At 56.4% G+C, this 27,841-nt stretch overlaps 2 protein-coding genes across 23 annotated transcripts in view; one reads left to right on the forward strand and one right to left on the reverse strand.

Moving 5' to 3' along the window:
• Positions 1 to 1,079: 1,079 nt before the first annotated feature.
• MIS18BP1 (MIS18 binding protein 1) lies at positions 1,080 to 15,230 on the forward strand. 11 transcript variants are annotated; one of them, XR_005566494.1, is made up of 16 exons: positions 1,080 to 2,234; positions 3,469 to 3,588; positions 3,802 to 4,313; positions 5,168 to 5,244; positions 5,550 to 5,680; positions 6,530 to 6,620; positions 6,847 to 6,995; positions 7,670 to 7,836; positions 8,298 to 8,406; positions 9,073 to 9,466; positions 9,515 to 10,321; positions 11,345 to 11,514; positions 11,816 to 11,955; positions 13,105 to 13,244; positions 13,819 to 14,546; positions 14,691 to 14,734. XR_005566494.1 is itself a non-coding variant. In XM_027723066.2 (16 exons), the coding sequence occupies exons 1-16, from the start codon at positions 1,268 to 1,270 to the stop codon at positions 14,789 to 14,791; spliced, it is 4,263 nt and encodes a 1,420-aa protein (XP_027578867.2). In that variant the 5' UTR covers positions 1,080 to 1,267; the 3' UTR covers positions 14,792 to 14,871. The 11 variants fall into 11 exon arrangements, 7 of the variants coding, with proteins under 7 accessions (XP_027578867.2, XP_039245296.1, XP_039245294.1 ...); XR_005566496.1 differs by having other exon boundaries at positions 9,073 to 9,090; positions 9,331 to 10,321; XM_027723066.2 differs by having other exon boundaries at positions 9,073 to 10,321; positions 13,819 to 13,903; positions 14,492 to 14,546; positions 14,691 to 14,871.
• A 722-nt stretch (positions 15,231 to 15,952) lies between these two features.
• The window catches only part of FANCM (FA complementation group M), a 51,646-nt gene continuing 39,757 nt past the window's right edge, over positions 15,953 to 27,841 (reverse strand). For 2 of the 12 annotated variants that reach the window (XM_039389350.1, XM_039389349.1), the window contains exons 14-23: positions 25,629 to 27,552; positions 24,451 to 24,530; positions 24,278 to 24,349; positions 23,429 to 23,578; positions 21,900 to 22,056; positions 20,927 to 21,069; positions 19,795 to 20,334; positions 18,578 to 18,989; positions 17,232 to 17,523; positions 15,953 to 16,231 (exon numbers count right to left, since the gene is read on the reverse strand). In XM_039389350.1, the coding sequence (XP_039245284.1) occupies positions 16,084 to 16,231; positions 17,232 to 17,523; positions 18,578 to 18,989; positions 19,795 to 20,334; positions 20,927 to 21,069; positions 21,900 to 22,056; positions 23,429 to 23,578; positions 24,278 to 24,349; positions 24,451 to 24,530; positions 25,629 to 27,552 (3,918 nt within the window). In that variant the 3' untranslated portion in view covers positions 15,953 to 16,083. Of the gene's footprint in view, positions 16,232 to 17,231; positions 17,524 to 18,577; positions 18,990 to 19,794; positions 20,335 to 20,926; positions 21,070 to 21,899; positions 22,057 to 23,428; positions 23,579 to 24,273; positions 24,350 to 24,450; positions 24,531 to 25,628; positions 27,553 to 27,841 lie in introns of those variants that run through there. The other 10 variants (XM_027723063.2, XM_039389352.1, XM_027723057.2 and 7 more) reach the window with 10 other exon arrangements.

A 27,841-nucleotide genomic window follows, 5' to 3' on the forward strand; every position in this document is an offset into this window, starting at 1 on the left:
TTTTTTAAAGCAGCTATTTGTTACTAACAAGCACACCCCAAAGTAATTCCTCCCCCGAGGTGAATCTCTAACCCGCTCACTGGGACTAATTTGAGCGCCAGACCCACCTGATCCCACAGCTGACCCCGCTGTGGCTGCCCGTCAGTGCTGGGCTGCTGGGTGCGCCCGTGATTTCTGTTCATTACGTGTTATTCACGTAGTACTAGGTAGTTTTTAATGTATCATTCGAGTAGATTGCCTTGTTTGCCACTTGGAACTACGAGACCTTACTACTGAACTTTCCAGCCAGGACAGGCTTCCAGCGCTCTGATTAACCCCGGTATTTAACACGCGGTTACACTGGGCTCAGCCGGGCTGCTGCTCACACCTGGCTGTTGGTTATTTATTTACCTGCGGGCGGCACACGCTGTCCGCGGCCTGGGGGCTCTCCCTGTGTGAGGGGCGTGAGCAGCCCCTGCCCCGCCCGCCCTCCTTCCTTCCTCCCAACGCGGCTGCTGCTCCAGCCCACGGGGAAGGCTCCTCGGAGCACCGCCTGCGTCCCAGCTGCTATCGGAGAGCTCCGACCGGGCCGTCCCCCGGAGCTCGGGCCGCCCCTCGGAGCCGCCCCTCAGAGCCGGGCCCGCCTCTCGGAGCCGCCCCTCGGAGCCGCGCCTCAGCTCTAACGGCCGCGGAGCCCGCCTTCGGCGCGGGTCGAACCACCGCGCCGGAACGGGGGGAGCCTCGGCATGGACCCTTCCTGCCCCGCCTGTTCCAATGGCGCCCCTCCAGGGGGTCTTTTCCAAACACCCCTCTGACTCTGCGCAATGGTCGCGGCTCCATGACGCGCGCGCGCGCGCGGCCGCGCTCGAATCTGAGCGCGGGGCCGCTTTGGGGGGGCGGGACTGACCCGGGACCGCCGTGAGGGGACGGGGCTGACCCGGGATCCGCCTGAGGGGACGGGGCTGACCCGGGATCCGCCTGAGGGGACGGGACTGACCCGGGATCCGCCTGAGGGGACGGGGCTGACCCGGGACCGCCGTGAGGGGACGGGGCTGACCCGGGATCCGCCGGAGGGGACGGGGCTGACCCGGGATCCGCCTGAGGGGACGGGGCTGACCCGGGATCCGCCGGAGGGGACGGGGCTGACCCGGGATCCGCCGGAGGGGACGGGGCTGACCCGCGATCGCCGTGAGGGACCCACCGTGAGGGGGCAGGACTAGCCCACGATCGCCGCGAGGGGACAGGACTGACCCACGATCGCCGTGAGGGGACCCGGAGGACCCGGGCCATGATCGCCGCCTCCGGCCGCCGCCGCGCCCGGGGCGAGCCCCCGGTGCGCTCGGTGCCGCTGAGCAGCGTCCCCGCGGGCACGCTGACGCCGCTGAAGGAGCTCCTGCAGGCCCAGGCTCCTGTCCCGGCCGGGCAGGGCCCGCCGCCCGCGGGGCCGTGGCGGGGGGCGCGGGATGTCCCACACGGCCGGGCCGGGCCCGCGGCAGAGCGGCCGCTGAAGCGCCGCGCCCCGGAGCCGCCCGGGCAGGAGACGCCGGCCAAGATCTTCCAGCGGATGAAGGAGCGGGCGGAGCGGCAGCGGGGCCGCGGGGGCGGCACCGACGGGATCCTGACCCGCGGCACCGGGCAGGGCCGCACCGGCCCCGACGGGATCTTCCTGACCCCCAGCACTGGGCAGGGCCGCGCCAGGCACAGCCGTGCCACCGAAGGGATCCTCCTGACCCCCAGCACCGGGCAGAGCCAGGGCACCGACGGGATCCTGGCCCCCAGCACCGGGCAGAGCCGCGGCACCATCGACGTAATCCTGACCCCCAGCACCGGGCAGAACCAGGGCACTGACGGGATCCTGAGCCCCAGCACCGGGCAGGGCCAGGGCACCAACACCAACAGGATCCTGACCCGCAGCACCGGGCACAGCCGTGCCACCGACGGGATCCTGACCCCCAGCACCGGACAGAGCCAGGGCACCAACACCGACAGGATCCTGACCCGCGGCACCGGGCAAAACCAGGGCACCGACAGGATCCTGACACGCAGCACCGGGCACAGCCGTGCCACCGACAGGATCCTGACCTCCAGCACCGGGCAGGGCCGGGGCACCATCGACGTAATCCTGACCCCCGGCACCGGGCAGAGCCAGGGCACCGACGGGACCCTGACCCGCAGCACCGGGCACAGCCGTGCCACCGACGTGATCCTGACCCCCGGCACCGGGCAGGGCCGGGGCACTGCCCGGCCAGGACATGGTGAGTGCCACGGGCTCTCAGTGACTCCCGGAGAATGGTTTGTTTTCCTTCAAAACACTTGGAATAGAAGGTACAGAGCTGTAATTCTGAGTTCAGTTCACTTGTGCTGCAGTGACATCCCCAGTTGTCACATTTTCGTAAGTCTTTTAATTATTTGCTTACGTCAATCCATAGCCTGAATGACAGGAATTATTAATAGTTCCTTTTCCAGAAGAGTTTTGGTTATTCTGGAACACACTGGGGTCAGCTGTTTACGGGCAAGAACTCTAAATGCTTTGCCAATTAGTCTGAATCCTTCCTCCTTGGAAGGACCATGGAGAGGACAAACCCTGCGAAGCTCCATGAACCAGGGACCAGCAGAACAGAGCCTGGTCACACCTGGGAAACAATGGTTGTTCCACGGGAGAGCTGTCCCAGGTGTGAACACTGTCCCTGTGTGTCCTGCTCATGGCTCATCCAGGCTCTGCAAAAGGTGCCAGTGGCACCTTGGTGGGTGTAGAAGACATTGGCAACCAGCACTTGTTGTCCCCCTGATGGCTGGGGTTAAACAGAAAGGTTGGAATGGTGGGGTTTTTAGTGCTGAAAGGTGTCTGTGGCACAGCTGATTTCCCCGCTCCTGACAGAGAGGATTCCCTCCTGTCGTGTTCTCACTCCCTTTGCCCCAGCCTGGCTCTAACTGCTCCCTGCCTTGTGTCTGTGAGTGGGATTGATCCACTGCAACACCTCCAAAGCCACTTGGTACCTAAAGATCAAACCAAACAGTTGCTTTAACTGCTCCTACAGCCGGTACATAAGGGAGGGAGGTTCATGGAAAACTTGTTTGGGTGTGAAATCCCACTGGGCTATTTCCCTGATGGCTTTGCCAGTGCACCTTTAGTTTTTTCCTTACAGACACAGTGAGATCCAGGGCACCCTCAGGGAGTTTGCAGGTGACATGGAGCTGAGTGTGACCCTTTTTATAACAAGGGTGGGGAGGCCCTGGCCCAGGTTGCCCAGAGAAGCTGTGGCTGTCCCTGGATCCCTGGAAGTGTCCAAGGCCAGGTTGGAGCAACCTGGGCTGGTGGAAGGTGTCCCTGCCCATGGCAGGGGTGGCACTGGGTGGGCTTTGAGGTCCCTTCCAACCCAAACCAGTCTGGGATTTTGTGGGGTATTTTAATAAGCGTATGAACAAACCACATTCCCCCGGGAATGTTTCTGTTCCCCAGACCAAGTTTTCCCTGTGGTTGCTTTGCAGGGTCAGTGTTCCCACGGGTCCCTCGGGCCCCGCCCACTGCAGAGCCCCCTGTGCTGGAGACCCCCCAGAAGTTCTTCCTGCGCATAAAGGAGAAACTGCAGCAGCAGCAGCAGCACAAAGGTACGTGGGACTGCCCTGGGAAACACTTCACAGCCTTCCTCAGCTCACAGAACCGAGGCACTGGTGAGGCTGGAAAAGCCCTCTGACCCCATCGAGTCCAGCCATCCCAAGGCCACCACTGCCCCATGTCCCCAAGGGCTCCACCACAAGCCCGTCCCAATGCTTAAGTATCACTAACTTCTTTGTTGCACCTTTTTTTTTTCTAATGTGCAGATCCAACACCTTCAAACCCCATCCAGCAGAACGTTCCTCCTTCCACAGCCATGGAGAAGCCTTTAGTCAGAGCTGCCTGTGCTGAGCAGCCCAGGGCTGAGCCTCCTGAGGAAGTGGACACCAATAAGGAGGATGATGTGGACATTTTCCTGGTGGAACCAATAGATGCCGATGGTGAAATGTCTCAGAGTGCAGGGACTAGTTTTCTGAATGTAAATTCCACCCCTTCGAAAAACGAGGATCAGGTAACAGAAAAGCGGGGAAATGGAGGAGCAAAACATACAGAGCTTCATCAAGACAGAAGAGAGTTGCAGCCCAGTAAAAAACAAGCTGCTCTGGGAGTGGAAGAGACCGTGGAGAGTAATTCCCCAAAGCCCTCCCAGTGCTTCTGCAGCATTATGCTGTCTAGTCCCACAGTCCACATTCCAAAGAAGCAGAAGCTGACAGAAAGGCCTGAGGACCCTTTGGACAAACGTCATACCGACCAACCTGCTGGCAAAGCAGACAAAGAGGTGGGAGAAATTAATCCTGTAGGGAAAAGAGATTCCTCTGGGCTGTGTGTAGCTCGTAGTTGTGATTTTTCTTGTCAAAAGCAAGGAGCACTCAGAAGAGAACAAACCACTGTTTCATTAGATTTCACTGGTAAATTTTCCCATCAAAAAGATTTTTTTTTACCTTACTCCAAGATGACAAATGTTCAGGTTTTGGGTGTTTTTTTTTGTCTAAAAGAGGCCCTTTTGGTTTAGTGTGCACAAGCCACAGTGTGGGCTGAAAGGGTCCCAGTGTTGGTTCCAGCTCTTGGCTGCCCAGTCATATCCAAGGAGGAGAGACCTTTCCCAGCTGTAGGCTAGGGATGAATCCATGAATCTGCCCAGCTGATGAGGAGGTGAAAGGCTTGGCTTTCCTACAGAACATCTGGTCTCCTTTGGAATCAAGTGGGACCAGAATCTTTTCCTGGGAGAGCAGTCTGCAGCCTGGCAGTATTCCCCCCTTTCTGTTTGGAAGGCAGTGTATCTGGAAGCATGCTGCACCCCTGGGATTCCCTGGAAACCTGGCACAAGCACACCTGCCTGAGGCTTGAGTTTCCCTTGTTCTCTGGAGGAATCTGGGGTTGCAGTCCCTTCAAATTAAGCGAGTGACTTGTTTTGTTCTCCCACGTGGCCAAGTGTGTTTGATGTGTTTCCTGTATTAAAAAAAACAATTCACCTTCGTGGTGAGCTTTGACTGAGATAAGGATCAGATGCCCTTTAATAGTCAAGATTTGTAGCCAAGGAGATGGGATGTTGTTACTGGATCTGAGCACTGAGGAGGTGCTGGCTAATAAATACAACTTTCAATGCTTTATTTTCTTTTTTTTCTGTAACAGAAAAGCATCTGCCTGAGCAGCTGGAGGATTAAAGTGATGGAAGGCAACACGGCGATTTCTCTGGAGGGCAAACGGCAGTAAGACCCCGTTTTGTGGTTGAAGTGTAGTGTAAAACAGGCCCAGCCTGGGGCACCCCCCACCCAGGGATGGTGCAGAGCAATTCCTCTGTGTGGGCAAGAGGTGGCCAGACAAGGCCAGAGCCGTTCCTGTTCCAGGCTAGGGAAGGAAAGCAGCACAGAGCACGTCCTGCCAGCACCTGCATCCCTCAGCAAACGGGCATCACTGCCACTCCCCTTGGGACAGCAGAGCTCCAGGTCAACCCCCCTTCTTTGCTGCAAAGGAAAGGTTGTGTTCCCCTTGCTCAGGCTCTGTCTCTCCCCAGGGACATGAAGGGCCTGCTGTGGCACAGCAATGCCATCACCGAGCGCGTGGCACACAACCAGCTGAGGACGTCCTCGGGCAGCCTCTACCTCCTGCAGGGCAAGATCGACTCTGCCACCATGAGGAGAGAGGGTGAGGGCTGGGGCAGAGCAGCACTGCCACTGCTCAGGGGTGCCCTGGGGAGGGGAGGGATGGACCTGCCCAGCTGGGCTGGGATCCTGTTCTCTGGCATGTTCTGCAGTAACGAGCTGCAGGTTAGTGCTTCCAGGCAGCCCCGGGGGCACAGAGATCAGCTGTGGCACAGATGAATGAATCCTTAGAATCACAGGATCTCCTGAGCTGGAAAGGACCCCCAAGGCCCATCCAGTCCAAGCCCTGGCCCTGCCTAGGACACCCCAACAATCCCCCCCTGTGCCCCAGAGGATCATCCAAACCCTCCTGGAGCTCTGGCAGCCTTGGGGCCGTGCCCACTGCCCTGGGCAGCCTGGGCAGTGCCAACCACCCTCTGGGGGAAGAACCTTGTCCTGAGATCCAACCTGAGCCTGCCCTTGGCATTATTTCCCTTAACACAGGTGTGCCCCGGGTGTGTGATCCCAGGTTTTAACTGAACACACCTGCACTCTGCTCTTTCAGGCCCAAAGATGTGTCTGTGTCTTCAGTGTTTCCTTCTTAATTCCTGGGATACCTGCTTGATAAACACCTGACCTGGCTGCTCTCTGACTGGAAGTTTTTATTAGTTCCTCTGCTAAATACTTGTATTTGCTTTCATTTTACCATTCTGAGAAGTGACAGCAATAGGTTTGTGAGCAGAGTGGCTCGAGTGCTGCAGAGGCTTCCTAAAGCCTGGGAGTGAATGGACTGTGCTGGGATGGGTCAGTTCCTCTGATCTTTGGACTGAATATGCTTGTCCTGGATGTTTTCTCTACCCTCAGTGATTAAAAGTCTTGCTGAGCTGTTGCTGATGTCCCTCTGTCCCCCCAGGGTTTCCCTACCGCTTCATCAAACGATTCACCTTCGGCTTTTCCAGGAGGTGGAAGGAGTATGTCCAGGAGTTCCTCGAGGAAAGGAGGAGGTAATTTCTCTTTCATTGCAATGTTCTTTAAAGTATTCATTGAGGTTTTGCTTTTTAAGAATATTATACCAGAGAAGTGTGAAAGGCTACAGATGTGTGCATGAAGCCACTGCTGTGCTGTGCCAAGGGGCTTCTGCCCACAGGAAGGCTTCACTTTTACATCATTTGTTAAGGAACAGCTCTTTTAGATGCTTATTCTTTCTTTTCTTAAACTCCAAATCATTAGGAAAGACCGAAAACAGAACAGTGGTGTGGATGAAGAGAGTGACACTGTGGTGGAAGGTGATGTGTTGGAAACTGCAGAAGGCTCAAAGAAGAAACCTGGAATGAGGAACACCACCTATGAAGTATTGCCAAGGAATGATGAAAACACCTGTGAGTGTTTGATAATCATTTCCTTTGGAAAAGACAACTGGGGGTGGACAGAATGGGTTGTGGAAAAGCTCCTTATGTTGGTGTTGTTTCCAAGGAATTGCTGTAAAGCCACAACCTGTTGAGCCCCCTGGTTTTGCTCAGCCTCAGAGAGCAGTCCCAGCCTTGTGGACACTGACAGCTTTGGGCTTTAACTCGCACCTTTCTCTGGGTTCTCTGTCCAGTGGGGGTTTGGCCAAGCTCCACTGTGCTGTTTGTTGATGCTGCAATCAGATTTCCTTCCTAGCACTATAAAAGCTCCTTTATTTTTTTCTCTCCTCACTCCCATTTATTTGTCTCTCATCATCCACGTTTATTTTTCGCTCCCTTTTCTCTCAACGAGGAGCTGTTCAGTGTGACAACTTCTCTTTATCATTCTCCCTCCCTCCATGACTTTGCCACTATTTATAACCTTGTAAACAGAGTGAAAGTCCTCACAGAGAGTGGTATAACCTGTGAAGGTGATCACTTCAGTGCTGTTTTTCCAATCAGAACACTTTCAAAAGAACCACTTGGGCTAAGTTTTACATTGTCCACGTAGTCTGGTTTAAACACCACATTGCTTGTGAGGTGTGCAAGGCTGAATTTTCCATGCAGTGTCTGGGACAAGCCCCTTATTTCCTGCTTTTCCCCTGCAGACACCACCCCAAGGCACAGCTCCCAGGGGAAGGACTCGAGCAGGGTTTGCACTCGCAGCGGGAGACAGGTCAGACCCCCCATGAACTTCTGGTGTGGGCAACGAGCCTTTGTGGATCAGAACCTTAATGTCACCCTGGAAGAGGGTGGAGTGGATTATCTCAGCCTGGTGAGGTTCCTTTGCATGTTGGTGCTTAAGTGTGTCTTAAATATAATGAATAAACTTGGCAAGGCGTGTAATGGAACCGGTGCAGCTCTCAGAGGTACCTGGAAGGGAAGGAAGCCTTGGGAGCAGGATGAAAACATTGTAAAACAAACTAACAGAATTGCCTTAGCTCTGTGTTATCAGGGAATTGTTGTCTGACAAATGGGGACAATGGGGAACTGGTTCTGGAAAAAGACTGGGGTTTTTGGAAAGATAATGTATCAGACAGGCAGTTGCTGAGGTCCCACCTCAAATCCTGAGGTCCTTCACTGCAGGATAGCCCTGGAGGGGCTGGAGCGTGTCCAGGGAAGGGAATGGAGCTGGGAAGGGGCTGGAGCAGCAGGAGGGGCTGAGGGAGCTGGGGGGGCTCAGCCTGGAGAAAAGGAGATTAAATTAGGTTTAGATTAAATTGTTTTATTTTGAAGATGCTTAGTAGTGAAAAATCCCACAAAAAGACCAGTTTCATCTCTAAGAAGAACAAACCAAAGGAAGTCATGAAGACAACAGAGGAATTGCCAAAAAGCCAAAATAAAGGTAAAAACTTTTTTTCCCTATTTTCAAGTGGTTGATGGAATCAGTGGGATTGTGAGTTGGGTGCTGGAGCAGTGGGGTGGGGTCTGTTAACGCAAAGGATTTATTTAAGTCTTTTAATGGTCAGCTGCTTTTTCTCTGAAGAGTCATCAGAGCAGCACTGATGTGTAGTTTTACAGCTCCAGATATAAACTGTGCTTGTCAAAGTGTTCTCTAACTGCATAATTGGGACACACGTTTCTTGGGTCACACTGAAATGAAGGGATCCAGTGACTTGGGGGCCTGGCTTTGCTTTTTAATGGGGATGAAATAAGAGACATGACATGCCTGTGTAGGCGTGGAAAAAAAAAGTCTGTTAGTGGAGTTTTTGATAAAAACTTGTTGTTAATAAAATGTGGGCAACAGTAGAAGCCTGCAAACAGTGTGAAATGTCAAGCAGAAGTTTCTCTCCTAAAGCAGCTGCAATGTTTCCTGCAGAAAGGCTCTTTGGAGCAGGAGCAGAGCTTTTGGGAGGTGTGTGCCCAGGCAGTGTTCGGTAGTCACGGACAGCCCTTCCCGGAGCTCTGAGTTTGTAGTGCCTGGCAGGTAAAGCTCTGGCAGGGGTTGCAGGTGCCCTGTGCTGAGAGCACGGCCACAACTCACCCTGCACCCTGCCATTGTCTCTTCCAGGGAAGAGCAGGGAGAGAGGAGCCAGCTCCAAACGGGAATCCGAGCCTGCTGGAAGCAGGGAGAGAGGAGCCAGCTCCAAAGGGGAATCCAAGCCTGCTGGAAGCAGGGAGAAGGGAGCCAGTTCCAAACGGGAATCCGAGCCTGCTGGAAGCAGGGAGAGAGGAGCCAGCTCCAAATGGGAATCCGAGCCTGCTGGAAGCAGGGAGAGAGGAGCCAGCTCCAAACGGGAATCCGAGCCTGCTGGAAGCAGGGAGAAAGGAGCCAGCTCCAAACGGGAATCCAAGCCTGCTGGAAGCAGGGAGAAAGGAGCCAGCTCCAAACGGGAATCCAAGCCTGCTGGAAGCAGGGAGAGAGGAGCCAGCTCCAAACGGGAATCCGAGCCTGCTGGAAGCAGGGAGAGAGGAGCCAGCTCCAAACGGGAATCCAAGCCTGCTGGAAGCAGGGAGGCCCGGCGGTTCCTGTCGGAGGAGGAGGAGAGTGACTCTGCAACCAGGGGCACAAAAACCAAATCCCAGCCTCCTGCCAGGGTGCCTTCCTCAAACAGCAAAGTGCCAAACAGACGCAGCCCCAGAATCCTGGGAATGGCAAAGGAGAAGCGAGGAGCAGACGCTGCAGAGCTGCCCGGGTACGAGCAGGCTTCCAAGTACTCCCTGAGGTCAGCCAGGAAGCCTTTCCCAGCCAAGCACTTCACCGAGGAATCCTCAGGCAAGGATGAGGGAGAGGGATCCAGTGATGATGATACCCCACTGCTGATCAGAAGGAAAAATAAATCTGTGTCAAAACCGGGGCCTCAGAACTGCAGATCTCGCTCTGACTCTGACAGATCCCAGGATGGTGCAAACAAGGCGTGGGGTGAGCCAAGGACAGGAAAAGCCTCCCGGAATGTGCCAGTGAGGCTCAGTGGGACCAGTGACGAGTCTGAGCTCACCACCGAAGGAAACACTCCTGCCAGTGGGTCCAGAGACTCCCTCCTGCCTGGGGAGGCCGTGAGGACACGGAGCAGAACCAACCCCCCCAGGTGCTGGCTGGATTTTGACAGCGAGCCCGAAACCAGCAAGGAGGAACTTCCCACGAAAGACAGGAATGCAAAAGTACCTGGTAAAAAACCAGAGGCTGGAGCTCCCAGCACTGCCAAGTCTGCAGCAGCCAGATCGAGAGAGCCTGAGAGGGCAAAGCAGCAGAAACCTCTGGAGCTTTTTCCCAGAGCAGCTGATGGTTGGTCTGAGAAGGAATTACAGAAGCTTTACAGGCAAGGGGTCGCTCTGTGTTCAGAGGGAACAGTTCCCGTCGGGCACCGGCAGGGGTGGGGTGGCCTGCTTTGGGATTTTCCAGATTCCCTCTCTTGCACGTGATTTTCAAGGGTTCCTTTATGTTTTAGTTCCCTCTTGTCCCCAAGTTAACCATCAGTGAAACAAAGGAGAAGCTGGGTATTCTCTACAATAGCTGGAGGTGTGTGAGCCTGCAGCAGCCCCTGTCACGGTGGGAAGGGAGAGGAGCACTGCTTAGGCAGGATTTTGTGAATCTACTCCTCTGCTGGTTTTCAAAACCACATATTTAATCTCGTTAAAAATAAAAACTCATTCCTATGAGTAACATTGAAAACCATGAGTAGGTAAATGACATGGTAGTATTTGTGTGTATGATGTGGACCATGGGTCAGAGGGGGCAGGTTCTGTCCCCAGACTGGAGTGACATGTTTAACGTGCCATGTTTATGTCAGCAGGTTTGGTAAAGGGGAGAGGAACTGCAGGAATGTGCATGTTCTAAGTGTCTGGAGGAGACACCAGAGGAAAAAATTCTTTGCAGAGAGGGTGCTGAGCCATTGGAATGGGCTGCCCAGGGAAGGGGGGGATTCTCCATCCCTGGAGGTGTTTAAGGACAGACTGGATGTGGCATCAGTGCCATGGGCTGGGAACCACGGCGGGGTTGGATCAAGGGTTGGACTGGATGATCTCGGAGGTCCCTTCCAACCCAGCTGATTCTACGATTCTATGATCCCAGACTGGTTTGGGATGAAAGGACCTTAAAGCCCATCCCATCCCACCCCCTGCCATGGGCAGGGACACCTTCCATTCTCCCAGGTTGCTCCAAGCCCTGTCCAACCTGGCCTTGGACACTTGCAGGGATCCAGGGGCAGCCACAGCTTCTCTGGGCAACACTGGAGAAGAGGCAGAGCCCAAATTCCCTAAATCCCCGGCTCAGGGCCCTTCCCGGGCGGGCTGTGCTGGCAGTGCCCGGGCTGCCCTGCTGAGGCCCCGCTGTGTCCCTGCAGGGCCATCGCGGCGCTGCCCAAGCACCGCAGCGGCTTCTGGCAGGAGGTGGCCATGGCCGTGGGGACACGCTCTGCCGAGGAGTGTCACAGCAAGTACCTGCACGAGCAAGAGGCCAAGGGCTCCAAACCACAGGCCAAGAAGGCCAAGGCAGGAAAACCTGAGCAGAAAGGTACTGGCATCTTGATTCTGGGGGTTTGGGGGTTGTTAAATGGTTTTGAGACCCGGAGGGGCTGGAGCATGTGCAGGGAAGGGAACGGAGCTGGGAAGGGGCTGGAGCAGCAGGAGGGGCTGAGGGAGCTGGGGGGGCTCAGCCTGGAGAAAAGGAAGCTCAGGGGGGACCTTCTGGCTCTGCAACCCCCTGACAGGAGGGGGGAGCCGGGGGGGGGTCGGGCTCTGCTCCCAGGGAACAAGGATCAGGAAGAGAGGGAATGGCCTCAGGCTGTCTCTGGACAGTGACTGTTGTCCTGCAGATAAGAAGGAGCTGGTGATAAGTGCCAGGGTGGGAACCCTCAAACGGAAGCAGCAGATCAGGGAGTTCCTGGAGCACCTGCCCAAGGACAACCACGACGACGTGTTCACCACGACACCCTTCCAGAACAGGAGAGTCAAGGTACAGCCGGGCAAACTGCTCCAGGGGGTGTCTGGGGGGGTGTTTGTGTGGGTCTGGGTGTCTGTGTTTGTGCTTTCCCAGTGGGTGTGGGACCAGACTGGTCTAGTTCCATCAGTAATGCCCTGTGGATCTGGGGGAGGAGGGTCCTTCCCTTGCTGTGCTGCTGCCATCCTTTGCTGTGGTGAAGCACCTGGCACACATCCAGCCGTGGCTCCTGGGAAGTCAGAGCTCCCAGGCAAATTCAGCACGTGCTGTAACCAGCAGTGTTGGCACAGAGAAATCCCCAGGACTAGGGATTCCTGGGACTGGGATGAGCAACTGGCTGTGAGGGCATCGATGCTTCCATGTCCAAGACACCCTGGTTTTGCAGAGGGATTCTCCAGACATGACTCTTTTAATAGAATATAATTTCAGCCAGTGGTTCCAAAGGCTTCCTCAAATTCATTCTGCTTGTGCTGGGCAGAAGAGCCTGACTCCTCCTGTAGTGTCCAGTGGCACCTCCAGAGAGAAATCCTGTGTATGAGAGTCAGGAGTGGATTCCCCTTCCCTGAGCCAGCACAGCCCCTCCTTGGAGCCCAGGCAGGCTCTTCCCATCTGGAATTTCCTGTGCTAAGTTCTAGAGCCAAATCCTTTGCTGTGTGAACAACAATCTCCTCTTGTGTGTTCTGAACTTCCATCTGCTGACTTTGTCCTCCTCTCCTCATGGACCCTGTCCTGGATCCTGTCCTGTCCCTGCTCCCAGTTTCAGGTGTGCTTTGGATCTTCTGTGCTGCTCCTCCCTGAGCCTTTCCAGTGCCTCTCTCTCTTCCAAACGCGAGGACCACAAGTTCCCTGAGTAACCCTTCTGAGCAGCCATGGTCAGCTTTGAGCTCGGAATTCTAATCAGAGATCACTCTCTGAGTGTGTGGTGGCATCCAAACTGTCGCCCAGGGGCTGGGCAGCACCGGGAGCAGCGTGTGGAGCGAGGCAGGGCCGGGGATTGGCCGCTGGGCCGTGTCCCTGTCCCTGCACAGGGACAGGGTGGAGTCACAGCCACCGCAGTGAGGAAGGGCTGGAGTGACTGTGGAGGAGAGGGGAGAGTCTGGGCTGTCTCTGGGGACAGGGACACCCCTGGCTCAGGCCCCTGATGGCTCTGGGGTGGCTTTGCAGCTGCCGCCGCTCCGGAACGACGACCCCGAGGACTTTTCCCTGGGGGAGCTCTCGCTCAGCCCCAGCTCAGCCGTGTTCCCGCTGGCCAAAACCCCCCAGTGCGAGCACATCAGCCCGGGAATGCTGGCCCCCGTCAACAGGTAGGAGCTGGGAAACCCCCCAGTGCAGCACACCAGCCCGGGAATGTGGCCCCCAGCAGCAGGTAGGAGCTCGTCTGCCAACCTGGGCCTTTGGCTCTTCCCCAAGGTCCCTTTGAGGGAGGCAGCTCCTGGAAGTGGGACACCAGGTCCCTCACAGCCCCTCCTGCCAGCCCTGCTCCGGCCCCTGTGGCCGTGGGCACTGGTGGAGCTGCCCAACTCGGTGTGGGCTTTGGGGATGGCACTGGGATGGGCTTTGGGCCTCAGCACAGCAGTCTGACCCTGTTACCCAGGGCTTCAGGCTCTGCTAAACTCACTGGAATCATCTGGAAACCTGGAGTCAGGGGTTTGGCTGAGGGACAGGAACTCCATATGGGAAGAGGAAGAAGTCCCGTCTGACCCTTTCATTAGCATTTCCAGCACTGATCTCACCCGACTCTGTCTGTAACTGACCCAGAGCAGTTTTCCTGGCCGTGCCCATTCCCTGAGCTGGAGCTGGATGTGATGCCATGGCTGCATCCAGCAGGTTCCACGGGGGCTGTGGCAGCCCCACCGACGTGCTCCTTGTGCCCCGCAGGAAGGAGCTGGACAGACACGTGTTCCGGATGCAGAAGCACACGCAGGGCAGCAGGGGCACCTGGGACAAGGTCCAGAAGAAGTCGGTAATGCTGCTTCCCTCCAGTACTGCCCCCTGCCACCTCAGCCAGGGGCCTGCAGGAGACACATCCCTGGGATGGAGAGCAGGAACCCTCCCCAGCTTCCTCCCAAACCCCGGGGTTTGGTCTCTACTGCTGTGGAGAAAAGTCCCTTTTGTTAGAAAGGAGCTGCTTGTTGTCAGGATTAAAGCCACAGCCTCGGGTCGGGATTTGTAACTGCTTTGGAATTCTGTGGTCTTTAGGTAACATTGTTCTGAACAGTGGGAAAAGAGTAGCCATGGAATATCCAGAGCTGGAAGGGACCCTCAGGGATCACGGAGCCTGACTCCTAATCATGACCATAGCAATGGTCACCTTGTATCCTACTCCCTGAATTTAGGTATTGATTCCTCCACTAGCCCAGCTTTTGCAGCTCAGGCTTTTCCATGAAAAGCTATGATCCCAGGAGCAGAAATGTGGCTTGTGCCCCTGGTTCAGAGGGAGCAGTTGTGGCAGCTGAGCAGTTCAAATTTTGGGAAGATGTAGCACAGGGCTGGTGTGGCTCCATCCCAGCGGGACCCCGAGCTGAGCCCGTGTCCTTCCCTCCTTCCCCAGGCTGGAGCCATGCTGGGGACACCTTCCCGCAGAGCCAAGGTCAGCTTGGAGACCAGTGAGTATTCCTGCTTCCTCCTCCTTCATTCCCAGCTCCTTCCACATCCCCACCTTGCTGGGTGCCCTCAATCTTGGCTGTCTGAGCCTCCTCCCCCTGCCCTTCCCCCTCGGACACACCGATGATCCCTGTTTTCCATTGCAGACGTGGCAAAGGACTCAGTGGTGGGGAAGCTCTTCAGGGCTCAGACACCAAACTCCTCAGAGGAGGAAGAGGAAGACCAGGGTTCTTATTTCTCCATGTGATGAATTTTGTGGATCTGTTGGCTCAGCACTTGGGTGCCTCATTCCCAGTCTGTGGTTCAGCCGCCCCTCGGGGAGGGAAGGGCTGGAACTGCAAGATCCATTTGGAAAATCTTCCCCGATCTGGTTTTTATGTATTTTAACCCCATTCCCATCTTGCTGGCACTGTTTGGCTTTTCCATGTGTACATAGTGGCCCTTCCTTGCCCAGCTCCTCCTCTCCTGTTTCTCCTCCTGCTGCCTTTTTCTCCTGGGAAGGAGTAATGTACAGGGGTGCCAATGACTGGCAAGGTCATTTTAAGATAAAATATCTCTTGGGATATGAATGTACAATAAATTCAGGTAAAATCTGGAAGTAACTGAAACTGCTTTTTACTGTCCCTGAGGGAGAGTCTGAATTTTTACATTTCCTTAATGTAATAAACAAGGATGAGCTTATTTTACTCATGGATCCATTGGACTTTGTGGAGCAGCAGAATCCCTGACCTGTCCAGCTTGGGATGGGGCCTCAAGGCTTCATCCCCATGGTTTTGAATCATGGACTCAGGGAATGGTTTGGGTTGGAAGGGCCTCAAAGCCCATCCAGTGCCACCCCTGCCATGGGCAGGGACACCTTCCACTAGCCCAGGTTGCTCCAGCCTGACCTTGGACACTTCCAGGGATCCAGGGGCAGCCACAGCTTCTCTGCCCAACCTGTGCCAGGGCCCTGCCACCCTCCCAGACAGCAATTCCTTCCCAATCTCCCATCTCTCCCTGCCCCCTGGCAGTGGGAAGCCATTCCCTGTGTCCTGTCCCTGTTCCAGGAAGGTGGAACTCCCTGCAAAGAGCTGGGAGCGGGAAGGGATGGGAATGAAGATCCCGGTCCTTTTCCAGGCAGCCACAGCGTGGCAGCAGAGCCGCGCGGGCGGTGCCGGGGACGGATCCCCCGAGCTCCTGCAGCCGGGGCAGAGGGAGCAGGACGGGCACGGGAGGGCCCCCAGGACCAGGGGACCTGCCCCGGGCCCACCCAGCAGCGCCCCGCTGTCCCGGGCACCAGGAACACCGGGCAATTCCCTTTCTTCCCAGGAAACGCGGGGCTCAGCGTTGCAGCCAAGGGCAGGAGCTGCCGGGGGCTCCTTCCCGTGACCCCCCAAAGCTTTGCTTTGCCGAAGCACCGGAGCCATCGTGTTTTGCAAAGGAATCTCGGGATGCTCCCAGCCCGGCCGGTGCCTCCCAGAGCCCGGTGCTTGTGAGGGTTTATTGGGTTGGACACCAATCCCGGTAAAGTGCAGAGCAGGGCCCCCAGTCCCAGCCCCCTCAGCTCCGGGGGGCCGCAGGGCCCTTCCCGCCGGCGCGGGGGGGCTGTGGCAGCAGCTGAGGGTCGAAGCTGTGGCGCAGGTACCGCTGGATCTCCTCGGCACAGTCCCGGCTCAGCCGCGCGGCCGCGGCCACAGCGCTGGGGGAGCTGCAAGAGAGGGCAGGGGGTGAGCGGGGCCCTGGATACGCTGGATACACCGGATCCAGCACCGGGAACAGCCCGGGCTGCCCCGAGCACACCCCGGCAAGGCTGGGGAAGTGCAGGGAAAACAGGGAATGGCAAAGACGCGATGGGGCGGCAGGAGGGAGGGTGCTCAGTGGAAGAGACAGGAAGGCATAAAGAGCAGGGATGAGACTGGGACAGGAAAGCTCCTGGGAGCCCTGGCAGGGACAGAAAGGATCTCTCCAAGCAGCTCTCCCAGCAGGAAAGGCACAGCAGGAAGGATCTCCCTGAACAGCTATCCCAGCAGGAAAGGTGCGGGGAAAGATCTCCCCAGCTACTAGAGCTGGAAAGGTGCAGGAAGGATGGCCCTGGGCATCGATCCCAGCAGGAAAGGTGATGAAAGGAATCCTGGGAGCAGGTCCTGTGCCCCAGGAATGGGGCAGGCAGGCTCTGTGCCCCAGGAATGGGGGAGGCAGGCTCTGTCCCCCAGCAGGAATGGGGAAGCAGGCTCTGTGCCCCAGGAATGGGGAAGCAGGCTCTGTGCCCCAGGAATGGGGAAGCAGGCTCTGTGCCCCAGGAATGGGGAAGCAGGCTCTGTGCCCCAGGAATGGGGAAGCAGGCTCTATCCCCCCAGAAGGTGCAGGCAGGCTCTGTCCCCACAGAAGGTGCAGGCAGGCTCTATCCCCCCAGAAGGTGCAGGCAGGCTCTATCCCCCCAGAAGGTGCAGGCAGGCTCTATCCCCCCAGAAGGTGCAGGCAGGCTCTATCCCCCCAGAAGGTGCAGGCAGGCTCTGTCCCCACAGAAGGTGCAGGCAGGCTCTGTCCCCCCAGAAGGTGCAGGCAGGCTCTGTCCCCCCAGAAGGTGCAGGCAGGCTCTGTCCCCACAGAAGGTGCAGGCAGGCTCTGTCCCCCCAGAAGGTGCAGGCAGGCTCTCCCAGGCAGAGCCCAGGCCCAGGCAGGCCCAGGCAGGCCCGGGGGGTTGTTACCTGTTGGCCAGGTCCCGGGGGCAGCCGAGGCAGTGGCAGAGCTGCAGGGCCCCCACGTAGCTGAGGGGGGGGATGCTCAGGTAGAAGCCCAGCAGGTCCCGCCGGGGCCCCTCCAGCTCCGTGGGCACATCGATGGCAGCTCCCTTCCTGTGCTCCAGCAGGGCCAGGTCCCTGAGCAGAACAGCAGTCTCCTGCTGGCAGGAGCTGAAGAGGATGCGGATGCCAGCCTGGACCAGGGCCGAGAGCGCTCCATCGTAGTACTGAGTGCGCTGGAAACAACGGGACGTTTCTCCTGCAGAGGGAAGGACAGGAAGCACAGTGAAGATCCAGTGTGAGGACTCACAAAGCAAACCAGCTCCAGGATCCCTCACCCTGAGAACTCACAACCAGACACACGGGGAGGGAACACATCCTGGGCTGGACAGAGCTTGGAGCAACCTGGGATAGTGGGAGGTGTCCCTGCCCATGGCAGGGGGTGGAACAAGATGAGTTTTAAAGTCCCTTCCAACCAAACCATTCTGGGATTCCATGAAATCAGGAGAGGTTTGGAAGAGCCACACAAGTACCAATGCACCTGAACACTGTTCCATGAGGGACCAGCAGCACCCTGGAACTGGTGTCATGAGAAAAACTGGACGAAGAGGATGGAAATGAGTGACACCCTCAGCAGTGGGATAAACAGGCAGCTCCAACTCAACCCACTTCCTACAGCCCCCTCGGAGCAGCTGCATCTCCAGGGATCAACTCCAGCAGTGTTCCCATATGGGAACTATCAACAAGTGAGATCTGCCATGAAACCAAAGCTGCACCCTCAACAACTGGATTGCAGTGGTGGAGTTTCATATCCCAGAACATCTGTAATGGAATCAGGATCTGAGCTCCATTCACCTGTGGAGCAGGTACAGCAAGAGCTCTCAGTTACTGTCTAGATGGCCCTGGGAACAGACAGGGGAACCATCTGACTGCGTCATTTGGGTTAGAACAAAGGTCTCTGCATGGATAAGATTGTTGCTTGTTCCTTTATCATACGATCCCAGACCGGTCTGGGTTGGAAGGGACCTTAAAGCCCAGCCCATCCCATCCCATCCCATCCCATCCCATCCCATCCCATCCCATCCCATCCCATCCCATCCCATCCCCTGCCATGGGCACCTTCCACTAGCCCAGGTTGCTCCAACCTGGCCTTGGACACTCCCAGGGATCCAGGGGCAGCCACAGCTTGTCTGAGCAACCTGTGCCAGGGCCTTCCCACCCTCCCAGACAGGAATTCCTTCCCAATATCCCATCTACCCCTCTACTCTGGCAGTGGGAAGCCATTCCCTTGTGCTGCCCCTGGGAACACCCACCTGGTTTGGCCCTGTCTGTCTCCAGGATCACACAGACCCTCTGGAACAGGCCCTGCAGGCGCTGCAGCCGCTGGCTCAGTCTGTTCCTGTTCCCAGGGCCCTGCAATTCCGACTGGAAGGTCCTTTCCACGGCCAGGCGGGTGCTGACGACGTAGTCGGAGGTGCCCAGGGAACAGACCTGCACGTGGAGCCCGTGCACTGCCCGCAGGGAGGAGATCACCTCTGCCCCACAGCTGATCTCCCTGCTGTCTGCCAGGATGCTCAGGGAAGGGCCCTTCCCCGGAGGGTGCCGGCAGAGCCCGGCTGAGGCCGAGGAGGGCTCTGTGGCTGCAGGACACGCTGGATCTGAGGCGCTCCCACGGGGGTTCTTCCCACAGCTCTTCACCTGTGAGGGCTGGAGATCACACAGGGACTGTAACAGACCACGGGGGGGTTCAGTCAAATTAATAAAGGGATGCTTTGCAGTATTAACACTTTCAGAGTGACACTTTAATCCCCTGTATCCCCCTCCCAAATGAGCTGATCTGATTATCCAGGAGTCAGAACGACAAAAGCAGCAGCTTTCACCAATGATTTGAGCAGAAGGTGGACCGTGTACAGGACAGAAGTCAGGCTGGGAAGTGTGAGAGATGAGGAATCCAGCCTCAGGCTGGAGGGAGTTAACTGAGGATGGTGAACAAGTATTTTATAAGCACAAACCCCACAGAATGGGTGGACACTGCTGTTCCACACAGATCCATACTCCTCCATGGCTGACAGTCCCAAGAGACCATCTAATGCCCAGTTTTTATTTACTGACTGCTGAGATACTCCAGGATACCCTGAGAGTACAAAAGCTGCAACAGCAAAGGGAAGGGAGATGGTGTGAAGCAGCACCAGGAATGGCTCTGCTCCTGTGTCACCAGAAGCTGTGGCTGCCCCTGGATCCCTGGAAGTGTCCAAGGTCAGGCTGGATGGGGCTTGGAGCAACCTGGGCTAGTGGAAGGTGTCCCTGCCTGTGGCAGGGGCTGGAATGAGATCACAGAATCAGCTGGGTTGGAAGGGACCTCCGAGATCATCAAGTCCAACCCTTTTAAGGTCCTTTCCCACCCAAACCATTCCAGGTTTCCCTGACTCCTGCTGCTGTGCTGTGACAGCCCCCAGAACAGCCCTGCCCCAGGAATCCCCTCCCAGCATGTGGGGTGAGAGGAAGGTCCCTGCTGTGACTGGACACTGACCTCACTGGGAGCCTGGACAGAGCCAGGGGCAGCTGGTGGGAAGGACGTGCTCCTGCTGGAATGGTCTGGGTGCAAGTCCAGCCTCTCACAGCCTGAAGCCCGCAGGCCAAGCAGCATGTCCCTGTCGTGCCCCCCAGGCCGAGGGGCTGGCACTGCCCTGGCACCGTGGCTGTGCTGTGCAGGGGGCACCGAGGGCTGGGGGCACTCTGTGCTCCCCTGTCCTGCCCTGGAACAGCCTGCTGCCATGGACTGCTCCCCGCTGGCAGCCGTCTCCTCCTCGCTGGAGTCACTGGGGACAATGATCCGGGATGGTTTCCTCCTGTGCCCCGGGGCAGGCGGGCTCTGCTCCAGCCCGGCCTGGTTCAGTCTCCTCCTGCGCCGGGTCAGGTACCGGCCGGGCATGCTGTCCCTGGTGAGGAGACCCCAGTTCACACACTCCTCCTCCTCCTCCTCGCTGGGCCCACTCTGTCTGCAGGCTTCCTCCTCCTCATCCCCCACACAGAAACTGTCCTCCACGTACTCCGCGTCCTGCTCGGGAATCTGTGGGAAAAACAATCCCAGTCAGCTGTGGAGCAGTGGAATGATGGTGCTGCTGCTCCCCATGGAGGCACTTGGCTCATCCAACCCTGGTGTAGGGACAGCAGGGGCTGAGGGGCTTCTCCCACATGGAATGGTTTGGGTGGGAAGGGACCTCAAAGCCCACCCAGTGCCACCCCCTGCCATGGGCAGGGGCACCTTCCACCAGCCCAGGTTGCTCCAACCTGGCCTTGGACACTTCCAGGGATCCAGGGGCAGCCACAGCTTCTCTGGGCAACCTGGGCCAGGGCCTCCCCACCCTCCCAGCCAGGAATTCCTTCCCAATCTCCCATCTCTCCCTGCCCTCTGGCAGTGGGAAGCCATTCCCTGTGTCCTGTCCCTCCCTGCCTTGTCCCAGGTCCCTCTCCAGCTCTCCTGGAGTCCCCTTAGGCCCTGGGAGGGGCTCTCAGCTCTCCCTGGAGCCTTCTCTTCTCCAGTTGAAGTCTTGTGTTAGAATTTATTATTTACCAGAAAATGCCAAGTACACCTCAGAGCAGGACTGGAACCACATGTTCCCACCCCCCGGGAATCCCCAAGGACAGAGGTCACTGCACACCTGTGAGAAGATGGCCGAGCTGTTGAATTCCCGAGGGACCATCCTGTACCTGCTGCCCAGGGCGGGGCTGCGCACGGACTCCAGGTACACCGCCCTCATCGCCGTGTCTGACCCGCAGGAGCAGCAAAGGGAATACAGAGTTACTGCACAGAGAACCCTCCAGTCACTCTTGTTACACTGTTTGCCATGTTCAGTCATTCCTTTACAGCCTCCCAAAAACCTGTATTTCCCCAAACAAAAATCTGCAATTCTCCAGTCACCTCTGGAAATCCCAAAGCACAGCCCAAGGGCTCTGAGATGAAGGAGGGCAGGGACAGATGGGATATTGGGAAGGAATTCCTGGCTGGGAGGGTGGGGAGGCCCTGGCCCAGGTTGCCAGAGAAGCTGTGGCTGCCCCTGGATCCCTGGAAGTGTCCAAGGCCAGGTTGGAGCAACCTGGGCTGGTGGAAGGTGTCCCTGCCCATGGCAGGGGTGGCACTGGGTGGGTTTTATGGTCCCTTCCCACCCAAACCATTCTGGGATTCTAAATGTCCCCAGCTTGCTGTCATGAAAGCTGCCATGGAATCCCAGGATATCCTGAGCTGGAAGGGACCCACCAGGATCACCCAGTCCAAGCCCTGGCCCTGCCCAGGACACCCCAACAATCCCTCCCTGTGCCCCAGAGGATCATCCAAACCCTCCTGGAGCTCTGGCAGCCTTGGGGCCGTGCCCACTGCCCTGGGGAGCCTGGGCAGTGCCAACCACCCTCTGGGGGAAGAACCTTTCCCTGAGATCCAACCTGACCCTCCCTGGCACAGCTCCAGCAGCTCCTCAGGCTGCAGAAGGTTTGCCCAGCTGGCACAGCTGTGGGTGCCATGGCAGGAGCAGCCCCTCAGCCCAGGTGAAGGGGTTGCTGCTCATTTCCCCCTGGCCATGCCCATCCCACCCCATCCATCCCCCAAGGATGTGGAGCCCCACAGAGCCCCTCCCTCACCATCCAGGGCCTGTGTGACGTCCCCCTCGTCGTTGAGGAACTGGGCCATGGAGGAGCTCAGCTCGTCCTCGGCGCCGTCGCTCTCGTCCGACGACAGCCCCTGAGCCCCGTGCTGGGACAGCTCTGCCTCCTCCTCCAGGAACTGCCTGGCTGTGGCCTGGAAAACAGGGGACCTTGCAGGGGGTTCTGATGCACTAATGCTGCCCTGAGACCCCCGAGTCACTGCAGGCCAGCAGCTGCACCATCACAGGCACCGGGCTCCTGGCTTGGGCAGGGGAATCCCATGGCCTGTGTGCCCCTGGACAGGGAACAGCCCAGGCAGAGCCACCAACACGGGGGGCTGAGCTGCCCGACACCATCCACGGGCTTTACAGCTCATACACCCAGTGTGACTCTTTTTATTTGCTGTCAAAAACCTGGGTTCCTTTTGAAGGGCTGGATTCCCCCAAACCCAACTTCAGAGCCCGACCCCACCCGGGTTCACCCTTTTCTGCTCAGGTGCCAGCTCCTTAAAGGATTTACTGGCTCCAGTGCCAGGGGCTGCTCTGGTCACAGTCTGTGTTGATCTCATTGCAGTTCTCTTCTGACAGGGCTCCCTGACTGACAGTGGACTGGTCACAGTGGTTTTAATGCCTGGGATCTCCTGTGGATCTGGAATTCTGGCCTGTCTATCACTATGGATGTTTAGGTAAGGTCAGTGTGAAGGCACAGCAGAATTTCCTAAGCAGACACACTCTTTTTCTATGATCCTTTTGGTCCCAGCTGGCAGAGCTGGGACCAAAACATTTAAAAAAAATGTTTCAATCTAACTGAAAAATGGATTTTAATCCACCTCATTCTTTGTATCCCAGAATATAAAACACCGATACCGTAGGGAAGGCTTGACAATGAAGATTATGTTTCAAACATCAAAAATATCCAATGTATTGTGCCCTGGAGCCCTGATTACGGCAATTGCTGCCCAGTGGAACCACAGACACAAATATTTAAGAGCTCTTCACTTAGGATGATTCTGGCCCTGCTTCCTCTCCTGCTGCAGTGATGGACTAAAGTTTCAAATACTGAGCTAAGATTTAAGATTTGGGCTTGAGGGACCATTGCTGTCTTGAATGTTCAAAGTTTGAGACCTCAGAGTAGGGGGTAAATTCATATGATCAAGTATCCCAATGCAAATAATAATAATAATAATATTAATTTCTGGGCAAGACCCTGAGCTCCCAGAGATGACTAATCCTTGAGCACTTCTAAAGACTGTAAAATGGACATTGTTATTTGGCTTCAGAACTGTGTCACCAGGGCCCTGCAGACTCTGACAGGCAGGAAGGGATGGCAGGGCTCAGACCGTTATCCAGTTCCAAGATTTCAGCTCCAGTGTTTGCAGTGCACTGGTGTGGGACAGCTGAGCCTCAGCCCTCCTGGACAGTGTCCTAACACCACAGACTGCCCAGCCCCGTGCCCACACCCCAACTCCAGTGCCAGCTGCTCCAAACACGACCTTCCATAGTCAGGAGACGTGGGGTCACACACACCTTGGCTGTGGGACTGCTCCGGAGCCATTTGGCGCGTCCTGGCCGGGCTTTGTTCTGGGCTGTGGAGCTGCTGCTCGTGGTCCTGCTCCAGTTCTGGGCAAAATCCCCACTGTCATCACTGGACTCTGACTGGGAACAGGGAACACAGCCCTTAGAGAGTCAGGGGAAAGCAAGGAATGTTTAATTACAGTCATAAATCCCAGACTGGTTTGCGTTGGAAGGACATCCAGTGCCACCCCTGCCATGGGCAGGGACACCTTCCACCAGCCCAGGTGGCTCCAGCCTGGCCTTGGACACTTCCAGGGATCCAGGGGCAGCCACGGCTTCTCTGGACAACCTGGGCCAGGGCCCTGCCATCCTCCCAGACAGCAATTCCTTCCCAATATCCCATCTAACCCTGCCTCTGGCAGTGGGAAGCCATTCCCTGTGTCCTGTCCCTCCATGCCTTGTCCCCAGTCCCTCTCCAGCTCTCCTGGAGCCCCTTTAGGCCCTGCCAGGGGCTCTCAGCTCTCCCTGGAGCCTTCTCTTCTCCAGGGGAACCCCCCAGCTCTCCCAGCCTGGCTCCAGAGCAGAGGGGCTCCAGCCCTGGGATAACTCAGTCATCCTTCAACATTTGCTTTTTAAGGAGCACCTGATTTCCTGTGGTTGATATTTGGGGGCTTGGAGCAGCCTGGGTTAGTGGAAGGTGTCCCTGCCCAGGGCAGGGGTGGCACTGGATGGGCTTTGAGGTCCCTTCCAACCCAAACCCTTCTGGGATTCTGTGATCTTTGGAGACCTGGGGGAAGAACTGAAGAAGGGAAGCAGGGATAAGTTCCCATTATCTCCCCCCTTTCCAAGGCACTCACTGACCACGTCCAGGGGGTGCCGACGTTTCCTGGGGACGCGACGCCGCGGGCACTCAAAGTCACTCTCGTCCATCCCCTGTGGGAACAGGAATAACCATCATTGCTCACAGCATTTGTGCTTGGCTGCTTGAATTGTCATTTTGCTTCCCTTGCCTATTTTCTTTTTCTAAGACTCACATCAGGAGACTTCAAAACATTCTTTTTTATCCTGTTTTTTCTCTGGAAAACGATCTCTTCCTCGCTCTCACTGCTGGTTCCTGCAGCAAAAAGAGTAAACAACATTCACCGGGAATTGCACAGTTCACAACGCAACATTGCTATAACTGAGCAATCAAAACCTGCCTCTCTCACAAAAGTACCTCCAAAGGAGGTTATTTATTGATCTGCAGGACAAATATTGTTCTCTTTAGCCTTGTTAATCAAAAGAGATAATCTCCAGCTGGGATGTACAATAAATCCTGCTTCCCTGGAGACTCTCGGGGTGGGAGTGATTACCCTGGGCAGACAGAGATGGAAAAAGGGAGGGGAAACACCAAACCAAGAGAAAAAGCCCTTGAAAGTTGAGTAAGAGTTACCCTTGTGGCAGCATTTTGTGACACAAATCCCTCTGGGTGCATGGAATGGAGCCAAGGAATGGTGTTTGTGAGTCCAGAGGAGGCACAAAGATGCTCCCAGGGCTGGAGCCCCTCTGCTCTGGAGCCAGGCTGGGAGAACTGGGGGGTTCCCCTGGAGAAGAGAAGGCTCCAGGGAGAGCTGAGAGCCCCTTGCAGGGCCTAAAGGGGCTCCAGGAGAGCTGGAGAGGGACTGGGGACAAGGGCCTGGAAGGTGTCCCAGCCCAGGGCAGGGGTGGGACACCATGAGATTTGGAGTCCCTTCCAACCCAAACCATTCTGGGATTACATAAGAGATCCCAGGCTTGTGCTGCAGTTGTGATCAGAAAATTTTAAACAGAAGTCAATTGTCATGTGAGTAAATGGAAAGAAATCCATCAGTAGAGTTTCATTCCTCAGGAACAGTGACAGGAAAACATGAAGGCATGGATTCAGGGATCAAGAGATCCAGAGGAGCACCAGTCAGATCCTGAGATTAAGAAAGGGCTTTGAAGGCAGCTCTAACTCACACAATCACATCTCCCATGGCTTCAACACTTGTGAGGAGGTTCAGGTTTAATTCCCAGTCCTTCCTTGCGTGTGGGGTGAAATCTCCTCATCCACCCAATTCCAGTATTGCAGCCATTACTCCTTCTCCTTTCAGCCTTCCCACCTCACTCACAAGACCAAGCTGAGGATCCAGAAGACACTGGATCCTGTTGACTAAACATGAAGGTATCCAAACTGTCCCACCAAAACCCCTACCTGCAGCAGGACACGCTCGGGATCCACGGAGGGTGGTGTCTTCCAGGTTTGCAGTTCTTCCCAAAGGGGAATCCGCAGCTGAACTCCCAAAGTTCTGCTCACGTGGGCTTTTATGGACTTTATCTCCAGGAGGCACCTCTGGAGTCTCCTCTCTGGCACTGGAGAAGACTTTCCTAGGAATCCTTTTGATAGCTTGGACATTCCCACCCTTCCTGCTTATTGGGGTCGAAAGCACCGAAGGCAAAGGTTCAGGTGATGCCCTTCCCGTTCTCCTGCCTCCTGATTTCAGGGAAGGCACTGCAGCAGGAGCAGCCTCTGGCCCTTCCCTGTCATTCACGCCCCTGCTCTGGAATGACAACGGTGTGGAAACGTCTCTTCTCTCCAGACCTCTGCAATCCCATTCTGGTGAGGTTTCCAGCCTGGACCCATCCCTCAGGAATATCTTTCCATCCTCAGTGGATTTTGCCCCTGCACCACTCCCCGAGGCACCGTTTGCTTTGCTGGTGTTCCCAGTATTCCCGTTTTCCTGGGGGGTTTCACTGTCACTGTCTGTGATGGAAAAGCCCAGGTCGAAGGTGACGGAGAACAGCTCCTGGGAACAGTCGTAGAGATCCTCGTTCTCCAGGCCCTGCTCGGGCACTCCTGCTGTTTCCATGGATTTACTGCTCTGGGGCTGCTCCCTGCAGGTGCTGGTGTTCACACAGGGCCCCTCGGAGGGAACCCCCTTGGACCCTCGCTCTCCATCTGTCCCGATGACATTCCCACCTGGATCTGGCCTGGCTGGAGGCTCCTTGGTCACGGATAACCCGCTGTCCCCGGCGTCATCCACAGGCTCATCCTCAAACAAATGGATGCTCTGCTCTCCACCAGCCACCACCTTCCTGTGGTCAGTGGCAGCACCTGCAGTGTCTCTGTGCACAAAGTGCTCGTGGGAAGGGTCGTTTGTCAGGCTGTGGTTTGTGGCTGGAGCATTCCCCTGGATGGCAGGGAATTCCTTGCTGTCAAACAGCCCATCAAAGCTGTCATTCCAGGCGTGCTCCTCTTCAACAACAGCAGCCTTGGAAGATGAGGCAGCTTTGGACAAACAGGGACTTCTTGGAGCACAGAATTCCCTGGGGATGTTCAGTTTGGGATTTTCCATGAGCAGCAGTGAAGGATCAGCTCCTGAGGACGTGGAGAAGGCATTGTCCCGTGGTCCTGCAGAGTGACCCTCAGGGATAACCTCTGGGACAGGACATATTGTTTCCTCACTCCTCACCATGTTTTCCAAGTCCTCGAGTTCATTCCAGGAGGGAATGGGGGGAGGGGACTGTGACAAAAGCCTCTGCACACGGGACAATGTTTGTTCTAAGCCAGGAGGCTCCTGGGAGGGTCTCCTGAGTGACTCCCCGTAGGATTTGGGGAGATAGAACAAGTCCGAGGACAGCGGTGATGTCTCGTACCCCGAATCCCCGGGGAGCAGCCCCAGGGATCCAGGAGCTTTGCCTGCAGGTTTGTCTCCCTTTGCTGCTGGACTGTCAGGAATGTCAGTGCTGTCACTGCTGTCACACAGGTCAATAACTGCATTTAAGTCAAATGTCACCTCCAGCTCCTTGTCCCTCTCACTGCCCTGGTCAGGCTGTTCATCCAGAGCAAACGTTCCTGAGGGAGATGCCGAAGGATCCACCTCCACACTTGATCCAGGAGTTCTTTTGGGAGGCTTTGGCTTGGTTATCTTAAAGGTGGTAAAGAGTTCACTCTGGTTGTCACCTCTGTCAGGCAGGAATGGCTTCATTTGGGATGTGTGTGCCACGCCTTTCCTGGAGGATCGTGCTCTCTGATCCCAGCTGGACTTGGCCATGCGGAGATGCCTTTTATTCCTTGGAATATTTACGTCTTCCACACATAAGTGGGGCTGGAGCTCCCGTCCATAGCTGCAGTCTCCCTGGGCCAAACACAGGGCAATATTTACTGCACATACCCCATCAACACACACGGGCTCCCCAGCACGGGGGATTCAAACAAGTGCCAAAGGTTTCGTTCTCCTGAAGAAATTCTCACTCACAGACTCTCAACTTCTTTTTTCCCTGTGCTATTAATCCTCTGTTCCAAAGGGAATCAGCCCTTCTAAACACACCCCTGGAAAAAGCACCACGGACTTGGACACCACCCCCAGTGAGGGATCCACACAGGGACTGCCTGGATGGAAAAGCTGGTTATTTACTGCCCCTCTC

This window comes from Pipra filicauda, unplaced genomic scaffold (genome assembly GCF_003945595.2).
Source record: "Pipra filicauda isolate LSUMZ 115617 unplaced genomic scaffold, ASM394559v2 scaffold720_size194830_pilon, whole genome shotgun sequence".
Taxonomy (NCBI): domain Eukaryota; kingdom Metazoa; phylum Chordata; class Aves; order Passeriformes; family Pipridae; genus Pipra; species Pipra filicauda.